This window comes from Lynx rufus, unplaced genomic scaffold (genome assembly GCF_022079265.1).
Source record: "Lynx rufus isolate CCGP_SWC_20201006 ecotype Redwood Valley unplaced genomic scaffold, mLynRuf1.p SCAF_10, whole genome shotgun sequence".
NCBI classification, from domain to species: domain Eukaryota; kingdom Metazoa; phylum Chordata; class Mammalia; order Carnivora; family Felidae; genus Lynx; species Lynx rufus.
The window spans coordinates 74,208,579-74,223,486 of record NW_025814824.1 but is presented as its reverse complement, the minus strand read 5'-3'; the positions used below and the strand labels follow the sequence as shown (position 1 = coordinate 74,223,486).

At 51.5% G+C, this 14,908-nt stretch overlaps 1 protein-coding gene across 1 annotated transcript; it reads left to right on the top strand.

Moving 5' to 3' along the window:
• Positions 1–316: 316 nt before the first annotated feature.
• Positions 317–14,072, top strand: AMBP (alpha-1-microglobulin/bikunin precursor). The gene is made up of 10 exons (XM_047099608.1): positions 317–518; positions 1,778–1,920; positions 3,617–3,693; positions 4,524–4,640; positions 5,107–5,208; positions 5,956–6,002; positions 11,442–11,523; positions 12,590–12,757; positions 13,079–13,252; positions 13,922–14,072. The coding sequence occupies exons 1-10, from the start codon at positions 402–404 to the stop codon at positions 13,951–13,953; spliced, it is 1,059 nt and encodes a 352-aa protein (XP_046955564.1). The 5' UTR covers positions 317–401; the 3' UTR covers positions 13,954–14,072.
• The last annotated feature ends 836 nt before the right edge of the window (positions 14,073–14,908 follow it).

Genomic DNA, 14,908 nt, shown 5'->3' with positions numbered 1-14,908 from the left:
ACGTGAGGTCCAGGTGGGATGAGCGGAATGAACGACCCAGCGGGCGAGGCTCGTCTTCCCCTGTGGCAGGTGGGGAGGTCTCTCCGGGAGCCATTCTGGAGCCTGAGTCCGGCCCTGGGCTGCATCTGGGCCACGTTGTGTTTGGTCAACGCCTCCTCTGAAACAGCCTCCTTGACCCCTTGGGACTACTGACCCCGGGGCAGGGCGCTACAAGGGATCGATCAGACCTGGCCTTGGGGCCCTGATTGGTTCCAGCTGAGCGGGGCAAATACCAAGGTCACCTACAGGCTGCAGGCCCCCTCCCCAGTCTCAGTTCACAGCTGCTGCAGGCAGAGAGACGGTGGCCTCTCTGTCCCCAGACTGAGCTTGTGAGTGACACCGAGGCAGAAGAGCCCAGAACCATGCGGAGCCTCAGGGCTCTGTTTCTGCTGCTGACTGCCTGCCTGGCGGTGAGTGCCAGCCCCGTGCTGACGTCGCCTGATGACATCCAAGTGCAAGAGAACTTCATCATCTCTAGGGTAAGGCTGGCCTCTCAGGCGGCGGTGCCGGGGTGTCTGAGCAGGTGGGCCTTGCAGGGGGGCCAGTCTCCCAAGCCAAAACTCGGGGGCTGGGTCCCCAAGGGTCCTTCCTGCTCAGACCGCCCGGGATTCGCCGAAACTACAACTTTATGCACCTGCCATTCCGTTGGGCCTCTCGTCTGACGATCTCTGAGTCAGATGCCCTCACGTGTGAACCTGCCTTCTTGGGGGCGCAAGGGGAATCCGTGCTTCAGTTATAACCCAGCCTGGAAAAGGCTTCGTGCTGTCTGCTGCCCCTGCAGCCCCCTCACAGGGCTTAGCTTTTCGTGACCTCCTGCCCCCCTCTCCCCGCCCTTCACCTTTCGGCCCCTTCCCCCCACCCCCCCAACCCCTGTTACCATCCTGGGCCCTCTGCCCTTACGGGCCTGGCTGTGGACAGAGGTCTGGGTGGCACGGGGCAGACGTGAGGGGTAACGGGGAGCAGAGAAACAGGACGGAGATCGGGCCGGTGGGATTAAGAGGGCCGGCTGTTAAGTGCTGTGTGGGGGAGCCCCAGGACCACTCTCCGACCCCAGTTCTGTCACCAGTCACCGGATGACCTTGAACAGGACCTTGCCCACCCAGGGCTCAGTGTCCGCATCGGTATGAGGGGCTCTCAGACCCTTCTGGCTGTGGATTTTGTCTATGCTAGAGACAAGCAAGGGTTGTGGGTGGAGGGGCCCGGAGGAGCAGGGTCCTGGGGTCATCTGGGGGTGGTGAAGCATAGGAGGCTCCCCGGGGTCTTCGGGGGTGTGATGGCTCTTTCCACCCTTTGCCATGTGGGCGGGAGAAGGGGCGGCAGGCTTGTCCTGAATTACTAGTTCAAGGAAAGGAGACCATTTCTAACACGGAGCTACGGGCTGCCTCCAAGGCGCCGAGCTCCCTGTCCCCAGAGGAGTGAAAGACGGGACTGCTGCTCTGGGGGCCGTGGTTGACGATGACCTTCAACCACGGGGATTTGTGCCTCATCCACGTGAGCAGCACAGATCCTGTGCCTAAGCAGGGTAAGGCCTTCCCCCCAAGCAGCGTGGGACCCCGTGCACACACCCCCTTCCTAGGCTTGCTGCGGTAATGTGGGGCCACCGTTAGGCCCCATCCGTCCTCGAAGCTGCGTGGCCTCCGGTTAGCTACTGGACATTAAAGCTTATCCTTGGCGTAGAGAGGAGGGAAGGGAGCAGGTGTCTGAATCCAGATCCTCGGAGCTTGTGGCTCTCTCCTAGATCTACGGGAAGTGGTTCCACGTGGCCATGGGCTCCACCTGCCCGTGGCTGAAGAAGTTCATGGACAGGATGTCCATGAGCACGCTGGTGCTGGGCGAGGGGGCGACGGACAAGGAGATCAGCATGACCAGCACTCGTTGGCGGTGAGAACGGGGATGGGGTGGGAGGGGCGAGGGGGACCAGGGCCCATCTGCCACCCCTGCCCGGCTTCAGTCACCACCCTGTCCCGGAGAGTTAAGGTCTCTACCTCCAGCCGGGACCTTGCCTCCGAGCTCCAGGGCCCTCCGCTGCCCTCCACCACGCAGTGCCCTGACACATGCCTATTTTGCAGCCTGGTTTGCAACTCGATCCTGCGGTGTCCCTTAGCTCAGTCAGGGCCCTGCCAACCCCCAGGACCCAACCTGGAAACGTGGGTGGGAGGGAGGCATTGAGACTCCTCTCTCTGCTGCCACAGGCTGTTCAGTCCACCGTCAAGCCCTGTCCATTCTCCTCCTAAATCCCTCCAAGCTGCCCTCTGCTCCCTTCTTTACCATCCGCACCCTGCCAAGCCACCTGCCTTTCTCTCCTTGCTGTCTACGACACCCCGTCTCTACACTTCTCCCCACCTCTAATATCCAGCCGTGTACCCAGCAAACAAAAGACCTCTTGAAAACTCGCATCTGCTCAAACTTTTCCATAGCTCCCTATTGCCCTGGGAATGAAGTTCAACTCCATTAATGGGGCCTTCTAGGCCCCTCCCAGGACTCACCAGGTATTCGGTGACCGACCCAAGTAGACTTTCAGCTCCTGAAACCCTCCACCCTCTTGCACCTGATGTTCCTTCTACTGGCAAAACGTCTCCCCACCTCTCTGGGCTAATTCCTATGGATCCTTTAGGACTCAGGTTCTAGGTCACTTCCTCCAGGAAGCCATCCCTGACTGCCACCCTCACCCCCACCCCCACCAAGGTTCAGGTTACATACCTTCCTTTGTGCTCTTGGAGCACCTCATGCTTCTCCCCACTTGGCACACTGATTGCATCTGCCTCTGGTCTGCCCATGGGCCCTGCTCAGTCCTGAGGTCCATGAGGGGACAGAGTCCATCTTGCCCTCCTCTATATCCTCAGCCTGTCACACAGTGCCTGGCTCGATATAGATGCTGCTCGATAAATGTTGATAAGATAAATAACAATCATCGTAACAACAGCTAGTATGTGCATAGTGCTTACTCTAAGCTGTTGTGGTTTTTTTAATGTTTATTTTTGAGGGAGACAGAGAGCAAATGGGGGAGGGGCAGAGAGATAGGGAGACACAGAATCCAAAGCAGGTTCCAGGCTCTGAGCTGTCAGCACAGAGCCTAACACTGGGCTCGAACCCACAAACCGCGAGATCACGACCTGAGCTGAAGTCGGGCGCTTAACTGACTGAGCCACCCAGGCACCCCAAAGCTGTTTAATAGTATCCTATTGGATCCTGACAACGGCAATTTGAGGTGTCATTATCCCCCTTTCACAGAGGGACCTGGGGCCAGAGAGACACAGAGTAATAAAGGAATTAAAGCATTCATTCATCACTCCCCCCTACCCGTGCGTCAGTCTGATGTGCAGATTTGGTTCAGGAAGCTGATGTTTAGGGCTGGCTTTGCCAAGGGGCAAGATTAGTCCCTTTTTCCTCTGTCCCTCTGTTCCCTTGTATGTGCGTGGGTCTCCTAGGACTGGCATGAGGATTAAACAGGATGTTTGGAAGTGCTACGTTCCAAATGACAAAAGGAAAACATGTGAAGAGGACCCCGCAGGAGAGTGGGTGTGGGGACCACGGTCTCTACCAGCGGTTACCTTTCTTTTGGTTTGTGCATCTCCAGGAGAGGCACCTGCGAGGAGATCTCCGGGGCTTATGAGAAAACAGACACTGACGGGAAGTTCCTCTATCATAAGCCTAGTAAGTTGAATTGGAGGCATCCTCCGCAGCTCTCTCCCCTTTGCTGAAAAAGACCTTGTGGTGTCTTAACCTGTTTTTCCTTCTGCCTCACCTCTCCGTGCCTCCAAAGCCTTCCCTCCCATTTTTCTGAGATGTCCTCTGGGCTTTCTGTATGTATTCCTCCTCTTTCCCTTCTCCCGCCTCCTCTCTCGTGCACTCATGAGCATCCAGAATGAAAGGGGTGTCACTGAATTCTGAGGATAACATCGGGAGTTCGTCAGCATTCATGGTGGCCATCTGCAATCAGTTGATAAAAATTATGCTAAACATCTACCATGTGCAGGGTGCATGGTGCTGTCACAGAAGGAATTTATTCCTTCTGGACGTGAATTTATTCATTCACCCAGCAGATGTTTATTGACTATGCTCTATGTGTCAAATAACTGCGCTGGAAGTGGAACCTATGAATGTTTGGGTAGGTGGATGTTTGAATAAATAAATGAGAAAATAAGCAAATGATTGGTAAACGAGCGCATATATGGATGGCAGATAAGTGAGTTAATCAGTCCTCTAACAGATAAATCGATGGGTTAATGGGTGGAGGAAAGAAGGGGGGAGAGAAGGGAAGGGAGGTAGAAGGGAAGGAAAGAAGGAAGGGAATGGTTTGACGTATGGAAAGGATGGATGGGTGGGATGATGGTGGATGAATTAATGATAAATATATGGAGGAGATGGATGGATAGATAGAAGGATGGATGAACAGATGATGTACGGGTGAATAGGTGAAGGAATTCAGGCTAGAGGAGCCTTCTGACAACCGATGCCTTTGGCCTCCTGCATCGCCCATGCAGGATGGAACATCACCATGGAGTCCTATGTGGTCCACACCAACTATGACGAGTACGCCATCCTTCTGACCAAGAAATTCAGCCACCACCATGGGCCCACCATTACCGCCAAGCTCTATGGTAACGGCTTGGAGCTAGATAAGTCCGCAGGAGTTGGGGGCGGGAGGAGGCCAGTAATTTAGGGACAGTGGAGTGGGGAGGAGTCGGGAGTTCTGCTCCATCCTTCTGATAAAACTGTGGTTGAGGGAAAGGTGGAAACATTTACTCCCCCTGGAGGAGGTGGAGCTCAGTCTCCCGTCTGAGGTAGAATCCTTTTCTTTTGGTTTTTGATTCCAGAGTTTCCGGGTCTGTAACAGAACCAGCAGAAAAAACCACGCGTGGGGATTTGGGAGACCTGGGGTCGGAGGGAGTCTGGGAAGGACACCTCTTCTTCTTGTGGAGCCAATCTTTCCATAAGTGTATTGAGGAGATCACACTGGGCTGATAGCTTCCAGCTCCTAAATGACAATCACTGGGCAAAATAATCCCAGGCCTTGCTAGCCTAGGCACCTGGGGTTCGAGGCGTCTTCTCTGCTTCCCATTGCAGGGCGACAGCCACAGCTTCGAGAAAGCCTGCTGGAGGAGTTCAGGGAGGTCGCCTTGGGTGTGGGCATCCCCGAGGACTCCATCTTCACGATGGCCGACAAAGGTAAATGCGACCCTGCCCCGCCCCACCCCAGCTTTCTGTCTCCTCCTCATCCTTCACGGTCCTCAGACAGCATCTTCCCAGGCCCTGGGTCTTTCCTGTAACCCTCTGAGATACGTAGGATTATAGTCCCCCTCCCCTCTTTATAGAGAAGGTAGCCGGGGCCCCCAGATTTGTCCCAGGTCACACAGCAAATGTGCTTGGTAGAGCTGAGACTAGAACCAATTCAGCATTCAGCCTCGTGCCACCGTTATAGCCAGAATCCACAGGTAGCTCGCAGAGGGCAATCCGGTATTGGGGTCAAGAGTATGGGCTCAAGGTAGAGTACCGAAATTCAAGTTGAGCTGTGTGGCTTCTGGCTAGTCAACCTTCCGGAGCCTTATTTTCCTCATCTGTAAAATGGGGCATCATACTGCCTCTCTTATAAGTTGCTGTGGGAAGTCAGTGAGAGGAAGCCTTTAAATACGATAGTGCTGTGCCCAGTGTCTAGTAAGTGCTCAGTAAGTGTTAGCCATTGCTGTTCTTCGATGGTGCTGCTGGCGATGATGGTGCGGCCGCCAGCTTGTCGCTTTTCCAACGAATGACCTTCAGCAGGCCACGTGAGTGGAGCCATTCATGAAGTGGGCTAATGCACGAGACAGTTCCCAGCTGAGTGCCCACCCGGCACACAGTCATTAGCATTATGACAGAAACAAAGCCCTCTCTGGGTCTTGGCCCTCTTACTCACCTCTCTCTTCTGTCCTGGCCTAGGTGAGTGTGTCCCTGGGGAGCAGGAACCAGAGCCCTCTCCACTCACGGTGAGCACCTCTTTTTCTCACCCCATCCCCACCCTGCCTGCTTGATTTTTGCTGCCCCTGCTTAGGTCCCCCTGTGGTGGTGGGTGGGGTCATTGAGAGAGGTTGAGAGAAGGCAGTGGTAGGCATGGGGTCTTGAAGTCAGAACCCTCCCCCCGCCCCCCGCAGGGCTCAATCTCAGATCTGCCATCTGGGCCAGTTGCTGCCCTATCCAGACCTCACTTTTCCTCATCTGTGAAATGGGGTGGTTACACTTACCTTCCATGGGCTAGAATTCAGTGACATATTGGAAAAATTCTTAGCATAATGCCTAAAGCCAGTGAAATACTCAATAACGAAATGATGATACCCAATACTTAAGAAATAAAAGACAAAGTCAATTGATCTCCAAAAAACCAGCAAACCTGAGAGCAGGCAGCTTCTCAATCAACTGCTCTATCTACTATTCTGCCTTTTGATGTTCTGGGCTTCCTTACTCTTCTGCTTTATTTTCCTGCCTTTACCATATCGATTAAGCTTTCTTCGTTTTTTTTTTTTTCTGTGATTATTTGGAAATTATATATCCAGATTTATTCTACCAACGTGTGTGTGCATATACATGCGTGTATACATGTATAAATTTTCAAGGCTATGTTTCTGAACAAATATATATTATAAATATATTAGAAACATAGTCTCAAAAATTTTTTTAAAATACAAGAAAGTAAGAAAAGAGTGTCCTTATTCCTACATAGAATCAACACTGTTAACATTGTTTGCTTCTGTGTTTTTAAAGAAAAATTATCATTGATTTTACGAAAACCAACGTGTGCTCGTTATACAGAATTAAAATTAAAAACGATAAAAATAAGATAAATAAATGAAAATAAAGAACTAAAATCATGCTGAAAAGGATACAGAGTAAGAGTTTAAAAAAATGCCACCACCCAAAAACTACCAATATTCACATTAATCCAGCAATTTTGGCACATGCACATGTGGAGGGAAGGACAGATAGAAGGAATGCACAGATTTATGCACAGATTCAGGCATACTGTTATTAAATGGGATGATATCGCAGATGCTATTTTGAGTTTTAAAAAGCATTCTTTGCAGTTTTTTTTGAATTAAGAAAAAAACAACGTGGTTGGACTTTCTGAACTTCAAATAAGCATCTGTCGCCATCTTTCCCAGTCACTTAGTAAAAGTTCTGGAATGGATTCTACACTCACTCTTGGTGAATAGAACCACAGCGTCTCCATTCCTGAGTTACTTATTTCTATCAATCTCTTCATTAGTGCCTTCACCAAGTGGTGTTTACAAGGCGGATTCATGGGTGTTTTAATCCTTGGATTCTTCCGTTTGAGAAAAGTCTGCCCATTTCCTTCATACTTGAATGGCATTTTGCCTGGGCGTCACATTCTTGGGTCATGTTTCCTTTCCCTTGGAATGTTGTCTGCACTGCTCTATTGTTCTCAAGCGCTAATCATCACTCTGGAAAGCCTGAGGCCAGCCTGCTGTTTCTTCTCCTTGTAAGCAATTTGTTTCTTCTGCCCAGATGCCAGGACAAATTTTATCCTTGAACTCTGTATCTTTTTTTTTTCAATTTTTTAAAGTAAGCTTTAAGCCCAATGCTGGGCGTGCACTCACGATCCTGAGATCAAGAGTCACATGCTCTACTGACCGAGTCAGCCAGAACACTCCACAGTCAGTATCTTAACAAGGACATGTCTTGGTGTTGAGAATTCCATGCCAGAATTTCCTGGAATACAGTGTGCCCTTCCCATCCACAGATTACATTTTTTCTGTGGGGTTTTGCTACTTTGGGAACACTTGTTCTCTCATCCTGGACCATCTTTGTCTTCCACACATGCTAGGTGTTCTCAGTTGCTTTCATCTGTATTCACTGGGCTTCTCCCGGGATTCTCACTCGCCTTTCTTCTGGGACAGTCATTCCATTTAGCAGCATCTATTCTGTTCCTTGCTGTTTCTGACTTATTCACTAGCTCTGAATGTATGTTGTCTTTGTTCTCAATTTTTTATATCTAGGCCTGAATTTTGTCTTTTATTGTATTCTGAATTTTGTCTTTTATTTACCACTTTGTCTTTGAGTCTTGTTTTAATGAATATATGTTTTCATTAAGCAACTCTATAGCTTGAGGCCACTGAAGGATTTCCTTCAGCTTGTTGAGTTGTATTTTCTTCTACATTGGTGTCATAGGTGGGGTTTCCTAGATCAACACCTGTAGAGCAGGTGTGAAGGAAGAACTGGGCTGGAGAAGCGGAGCTGTGATGTGGTCATGATGCCTCAGCCAACCCTGTGGGAGCTCTAGAACTGGGGGGGGGGGACCTTTGGAGTTGTCTCAAGATGGTGCCAAGGGGTGGGGCCTTAATACCCGGATTTTGATCATGTTCTGGGGATCAGCCTGGGGGAGGAAGCATGACCCTGAGTGAGAGGGGTCCCCTTAGCTGAGGCAGTCCCAACGGGCTGACAGCTCAGGCTGGGAATGTAAGCCCACTCCTCAGGGGAGGTCTAGGCAGTTCATGACAGGAGCCACCACAGTCGGGCTCTTTCTATAGTGCGGCGTATTTACTCCTTCATCTCAGAAATGGGTCTGGATAGTCTCTGTGCCATTTCTTTTTATCTTGTTCCTGCTCAGTTTTAGCCTGTCTTCTGTGATATGGTGGGGTGGGGGGTTTCATTTATTCCTTGGTCATTTCCCCCAATAAAATTGAGCTGAGCCCCCTCCTACCCAAATGTAGTCTAAGGTCTGGGTATTTTGTGTTCCATCGACTTTTCTGAAGTCCAAGGAAAGGGTGGGAAGGAGCAGGGGTGGAAGAGCTTTCCTAAGGCATGCCATCTTGGCTGGAATACCCTTGCTTGCTTTCTCTTTTGAAGAACTACGTGGGGTTCATTCCACCTGGTCAGGGCGTGACATCTGTCTGCCCCATGTCAATACCCCTGGTGCATTAGATCGTGTAGTCCCCAGAACCTCACTTAGAGAGAGAAGGCCTCTAGTCTGTTTCCTCTTTTCTTCCCAGAAGTCGTCTTCACGACTTCTCTGTCAGAAGAGGAAAAAGAAAAGGTCCCTCAATTTCCTTCTCTCAGGATTCGGGAGTCTTAGGGAGAATAATCAGAAATTTAATGACTTGGGAGTTAGAGGGCAGAGTTAGGAGTTGACCATCCTGTTCAGCTCCAAAATACTTGATTTCTTTCCTTGATCAACCGTTTTACTTTTTGCTTTCAACTATGCCCCTTTCCTTGACTGAGCCATGCTGATGAACATTTGGAGATTGATATTCTGAATTCATTTTTTTGCTGTTAGGAATTGGAAAAGGCAACTTTGAGGGAAATTTACATCTGCCATCTTCATCCCCATCTCAATGGAATCTGTATTTCTTCGTCACTGTCAAGAATGAAACCATAACTGGTGTCTCCCCTTGCAGAAAAGAAAAATGGAGCACACTTTCCATTTCTTCTTTCCGGGCTTCCCACATGTCTGTTTTTGTGGATGTAATCTGAGGTTGACATTTATATTTTCCACCTTTTGTTAAAATTTTTTTTTAATGTTGATTCTTGAGGTAGAGACAGACAGACTGTGAGTGGGGGGTGGGGCAGAGAGAGAGGGAGACACAGAATCCAAAACAGGCTCCAGGCTCTGAGCTGTCAGCACAGAGGCTGACACGGGCTCGAACTCACGCGCTGTGAGATCATGACCTGAGCCGAAGTCGGATGCTTAACCGAGACACCGAGGCACCCCTCCACCTTTTGTTCTGAGAATTACTTTTAACGTTTACATTATGTGACCATTGTAACAACCATTTAACCTCAACTCTGTTTTATTGGCTTTATAGTTTATCATAATTTCTTGCTATTGCATCATCTTTTTTTTTTTTTGTACTTAGATTCCTCTCTCAATTGGTGGGAATATTTTTGTAGGTTTAAGATTTTATTTTTAAGTACTCTCTGTACCCCACATGGGGCTCGAACTCACAACCCAAAGATTAAGAGTCACATGGTCCACTGACTGAGCCAGCCAGGTGCCCTGGAATATTTCTATAAGTAGTTTTTTATTTTTGTTTTTTTCTGAATAAACACATGGGTGGCAAACTACTGGATCCTTGCGTGTTTGAAAATGTGTTTATCACATGGTCAACAGCTTAGATGAGTACGGAATCTTTTCTCTCTTATAAACTTCAGATGTTGCTCTGCAGTTTCTGTCATTTAATGCTGCTGTTTACTACACGGTCCATTAGGCTCTTTATCCTTTGTCTCTAGGAAGTGTCCAGGTGGGGCTCTTCATTAATTTTACCTCATTCCCTTTGACTCCAACTTATAATTGGACAACTCAAGTCTTTCTTCAACTCAGAAAAGTTTTCTTCTATTATTTCTATATTGATTGCCTCTCCTAGAATTCCTACTATGTGAATGTATTTCTTATGATTGTTTAGCCAGTTTATTATCTCTACGGTATGGTTAAACAAAACCCTTCCCATCTCCAGTAACTTCCTTCTTTCATTCTATTCATTTCCATAACCGTTGGCCCCTGTGATATTGACGCAGTGTCATCATGAATTCACTGATGGTTTAAGTTTTCTCCTGTTTCCTGCTGTCATCCTGCGTGTGATGGAGGTATTTCTCCTGAGCAGCTGCATTATTTCAATTGTTCCATGATTTTTTCTCTCTTCCTGCATCCTCACCAAGGAAGAAGGCCTATGTGCAACCAGCTTGAGAGACAGTTGGGAGTCCCTGATCATAGCTTTAGTTGCACCTTAAAAGGAGAACATTGAAAGTTACCACAGATTTACTTTTTCAGATTCTAGTCTCTCCCATCCCTGCTGGCTGGCAGTTTCCCCGCTCATCCCTTTTTTAATGGCCTTGGGATCCTGCCTCAAGGGACTCTACACTTAGCCTTTTGCCAGCTTTGGCTGCCTGCCCCGCTCTTTAGTCCCCACCACTCCCCACCACCACAGCTAAGAGTGTCAGGGTCAGTCTGGGGTCCCTTCTCCATACCTTCTAGGTGGCTTTTCCTTTGCGAGCGACTGACAATGATAGTCTGGTCAGCCCTTCCTGCAAATCATTCACACCCACACTCCACCGTGTAGAAACACCTTCAAGTTTCTGGCATGGAAATGCTGCTCTTCCCCAGTTTCCAATTCAGATGTTTTTTTTTTTCCCCTCACTATTTTATTCCTTTGGGCATTTCAACTAGAATTTGGATACAGGGGTGTTGTTCTACTCCATGGTTCTGATTTTCCTTTCAGACTAGAAACCTATCTTGTGATGCCCATTCTGGGGTGCAGGTTGATACTTTTGGGAAAACCAGTCCATTAACCAGTGTAGTAACTCTGCTTCTATCTGCACCCTGATTCCCAAAACAAATGGTTTTTATATATTCCAGGGGTACAGGTGAGCAATAGTGGCAAGGTCCCCACAACAGCTTCTCTTTCTCTCCACCCCAGAGAGCCCGGCGGGCTGTGCTGCCCCAGGAAGAGGAAGGATCAGGGGCCGGGCCGCTAGCAACTGATTTCAGCAAGAAGGAAGGTAATGACCACTCACCTTTCCACCCGCTTCTGTCACACTGCAGAGAGGAAGGGCCCATGGGTGGCACACACAAGCTGCCCTCACCACCACGAAGTCTTTCTTATTTGTCTGTTGGTCAAGGACTGGGACTAGGAAAGGCAAATCAAGGCCTCTGCGTGGTGCCAGGGGTCGTGAGGGGAGAGAGAGGAACATAAGGTGTGGCCCCTGGGCTCAGGAACTCTCCGCTCCATGATGAGAAGCGCGTTCTGGCCCTGTCTGTACCACTGTGTGGCCTCCTAGCCTACGTTTCCTCCTCTCCACAGCGGATAACAGCCTGCTGTGCTCACGATCAGGGCTTCTGTGGGAGCAAGTTGGAGCAGGACGTGAGGTTGCCCTGCGTGGTGGACAGTGTTCACGAAATGACTCACCCTCCAGCTTGCTCAGCAGACGCTCAGCCCTGCTCTGCCCTGTGCTGGGTCCTGGGGGTCATCCAGACAAACCCGTGCCTTTTCCGAACTTGTGGTCTGGTAGGGGAGGCAGGCAGAGAAGCTGATGGACCCAAAAGGCAGGGTCAGCTAAGGGGGTGGGGGAGCTCAGAGGAGGGAGGAGTCAGGGGATCTAGGAGGACTTCCTGGATGAAGGGGAATTCGTGCAGTGTCTAGGTATCCAGGCAGGGGTCTATGGAGGAAGGTCCTCCAGGGGCCGGAGCAGTGGGAGAAAAGGCATGGGTGTGGGACTTCAGGGGAGAGGTCAGGCCGGCACGGCTGCTGTCGCCGAGTGCACCGCCACCTGCTATTAGAGTCCCTGGATGGACAAGACCAACACGGGACGGTGGGCCAGTGGGTCGCTGGGTTATGGCGTGGAATGGGCACGGATTTTGGAGCCCACGGGGTTTCGAATCTCAGCACTCTGTGATCCTGGGCAGGTCCCTTTACCTCTCAATTTCCTCATCTATAAAAATGAGTTGACAATCCTTCCTGTGAGTGTGGAGGGGAAAACTAAACTAGATGGTGCATGTTAAGCGTCCAGCCCGGTGACAGGTATACAGGAAGCACTCAGTAAGAGCTGCTGTTCTGCCCCTCTCCAGATGCCTGCCAGCTGGGCCACGCAGAAGGCCCTTGCCTGGGGATGGTCACGAGGTATTTCTATAATGGCTCATCCATGGCCTGTGAGACCTTCCAATATGGCGGCTGCCTGGGCAACGGCAACAACTTCGCCTCAGAGAAGGAGTGTCTGCAGACCTGCCGAACCGTGGGTGAGCACGGGCCCCTCACCTCCATGCATGCTGCACCCCACACCCTGTCCTCCCAACAAGACACCTGCCAGGTGAACAGGGAGCTAAGAGAGAGGCGGTTCCAGGGGTAGAATTCTGGGGCAAGCTTCCTGAAGTCACAGGAAGTGCGCATCTGGATGTGGGTGCCCCAGGCAAGTGACTGGTTTCCATGGGTCCCAGTTTCCCAGTCCGGAGGAACCAAGTGCTCTGGACGAGCAGGGCAACCTGGTTCAGGCCCTTTGCCGGGTGTCCCGGGTCGGCCGCGCAGAAGGACTGACGCTCCGCGCCCCCCCTTCCCCACAGCGGCCTGCAACCTCCCCATAGTGACCGGCCCCTGCCGAGGCTACAGCCAGCTCTGGGCATTCGATGCCGTCCAGGGGAAATGCGTCCTCTTCACCTATGGTGGCTGCCAAGGCAACGGCAACAAGTTCTACTCAGAGAAGGAGTGCAGGGAGTACTGTGGTGTCCCTGGCAACGGTAGGAGGACCCGTGGGTGCTACTGGGTCCAGGCGGGAGAGCCCTGGTAGGGAGTGGGGGTCCGGAGAGGTGAGTTCTAGACTCCACCAGATGACCGGCCCATCCGCTCTCTGGGCCTGTTCCCCATCTGTAAAAGGGGGTAAACCCTTACCCCAGCTGGGACGGGGCACCAGGGAGGCACAGGCCAGACCTGAGCCTGGCAGAGACGGCCTCTGCTTCTGGGGCTGCCACCTTCGGGCTGGCCACGTTGGGCGAGTACCAGTTTGAGCCTCATTTTGTTTTCTTCGGTAAATTGGGACAAAAGTACCCACTCGGATTTCACAGTGCCTGGATGGTGAGGACTCGGCTGACGGCAGCCGTCACTGGTCCTGATGGTCATGCTGTGATGACAACAGTAATAGCATGCCAGGGGAACAGCAGCCATTTGATTTCTGTGCCGTGTCTCCCCACTGGGAGAAGAGGCCAAAGACCAGATCATTCTGTGGGATGCGCTTTGGAGACACCAGGTCATGCAGCAAGCAAGCAGCAGTTTCTGGCCTCAAGCTCAGGTCCCAAGTCAGCCCAAGCTGCCTTCCCTCCTCCGTGAGGCGTCCCCATCTCGACTGTCCCCATCCACAGACGCCCTGGGTGAGCCCCACACCTACTTGCCGAGCTTCTCTGTGTCCACAGGTGACGAGGAGCTGCTGCCCATGGCCAGCTGATCGGCCCGCAGGCCACACGGTGGCGGGGAGGGTGCGGGCCGTGTCTGTTCCGGTGCCCCACGTCAGGCCGGGCCGGGTGACCCGGGTTCAAATAAAAATGAAATTGTGGACTCCTGAAACTCCATGTCGTGACTGTTCATTATCACGATAAAGCATAAGGGGTAGCAGGGAGAGGGGGGAGACAAAGCCAGGGCAGGCGGGAGTTACCCCAGCTTTCCCCGGAAGTGAAAAGCGTGTTGGAAGTGTAATAGAACTGTCCTCGGGCCATGAAATTGGCTGTGCAGATTGAGACCCAAATCTCAGTTCTGTTTACTCCACAACACTATCAAATGGGCCTGTTGTTTTCAACCCAGAAAAGGAGAGAAGAAACACCTCTGGGGACTTGTTTGTGGGTGAGGTTCGAATAGGGTTCAGAAGAGAGGACCGTGCCCTCTTTGCCCAGGTGCCAGGCGGGTCACGGCCACCGGCCCACCGTGCCTGAAGCAACAACCCCTGCCCTTTGCGGCACCAACACCCACGCCACAACCATGTGGCCGCAGCCATGTCCCCAGCACGAGCTGCCAGGGGCCAGAGAGCCTCGGGCTGCTTCTCCACGAGGCCCTGGAGGTCCTGTCTCCTGGGATCGTCACTCTGACCCTCTGCCCCGGAAGGAGAGGGTTCACTGACCTCTGCGTTGTGTCTGGGACCATCAGCGAGGCACTGGACCCGAGCCGGCAGCCCTCGGCCTGGCCTGGCTTGTCCTCCCTTGAGGAAGAGGACAGGTAGGCTGTCCAGGGTGGCTCGGTCACCAACTTAGCAGAACGTGACTCCCGGAGCTTCCGAGAAGAGACACGCTGACACCTGACCTATAAATCTCTCTTGCGCGCTCCATCCACACAGAACCCTGGCCGGTGCTGCTCCCGCTGCTGCCTCTCACACCCTCAGCCCATTTGCTTAAGAGACTCATCAGGAAGGA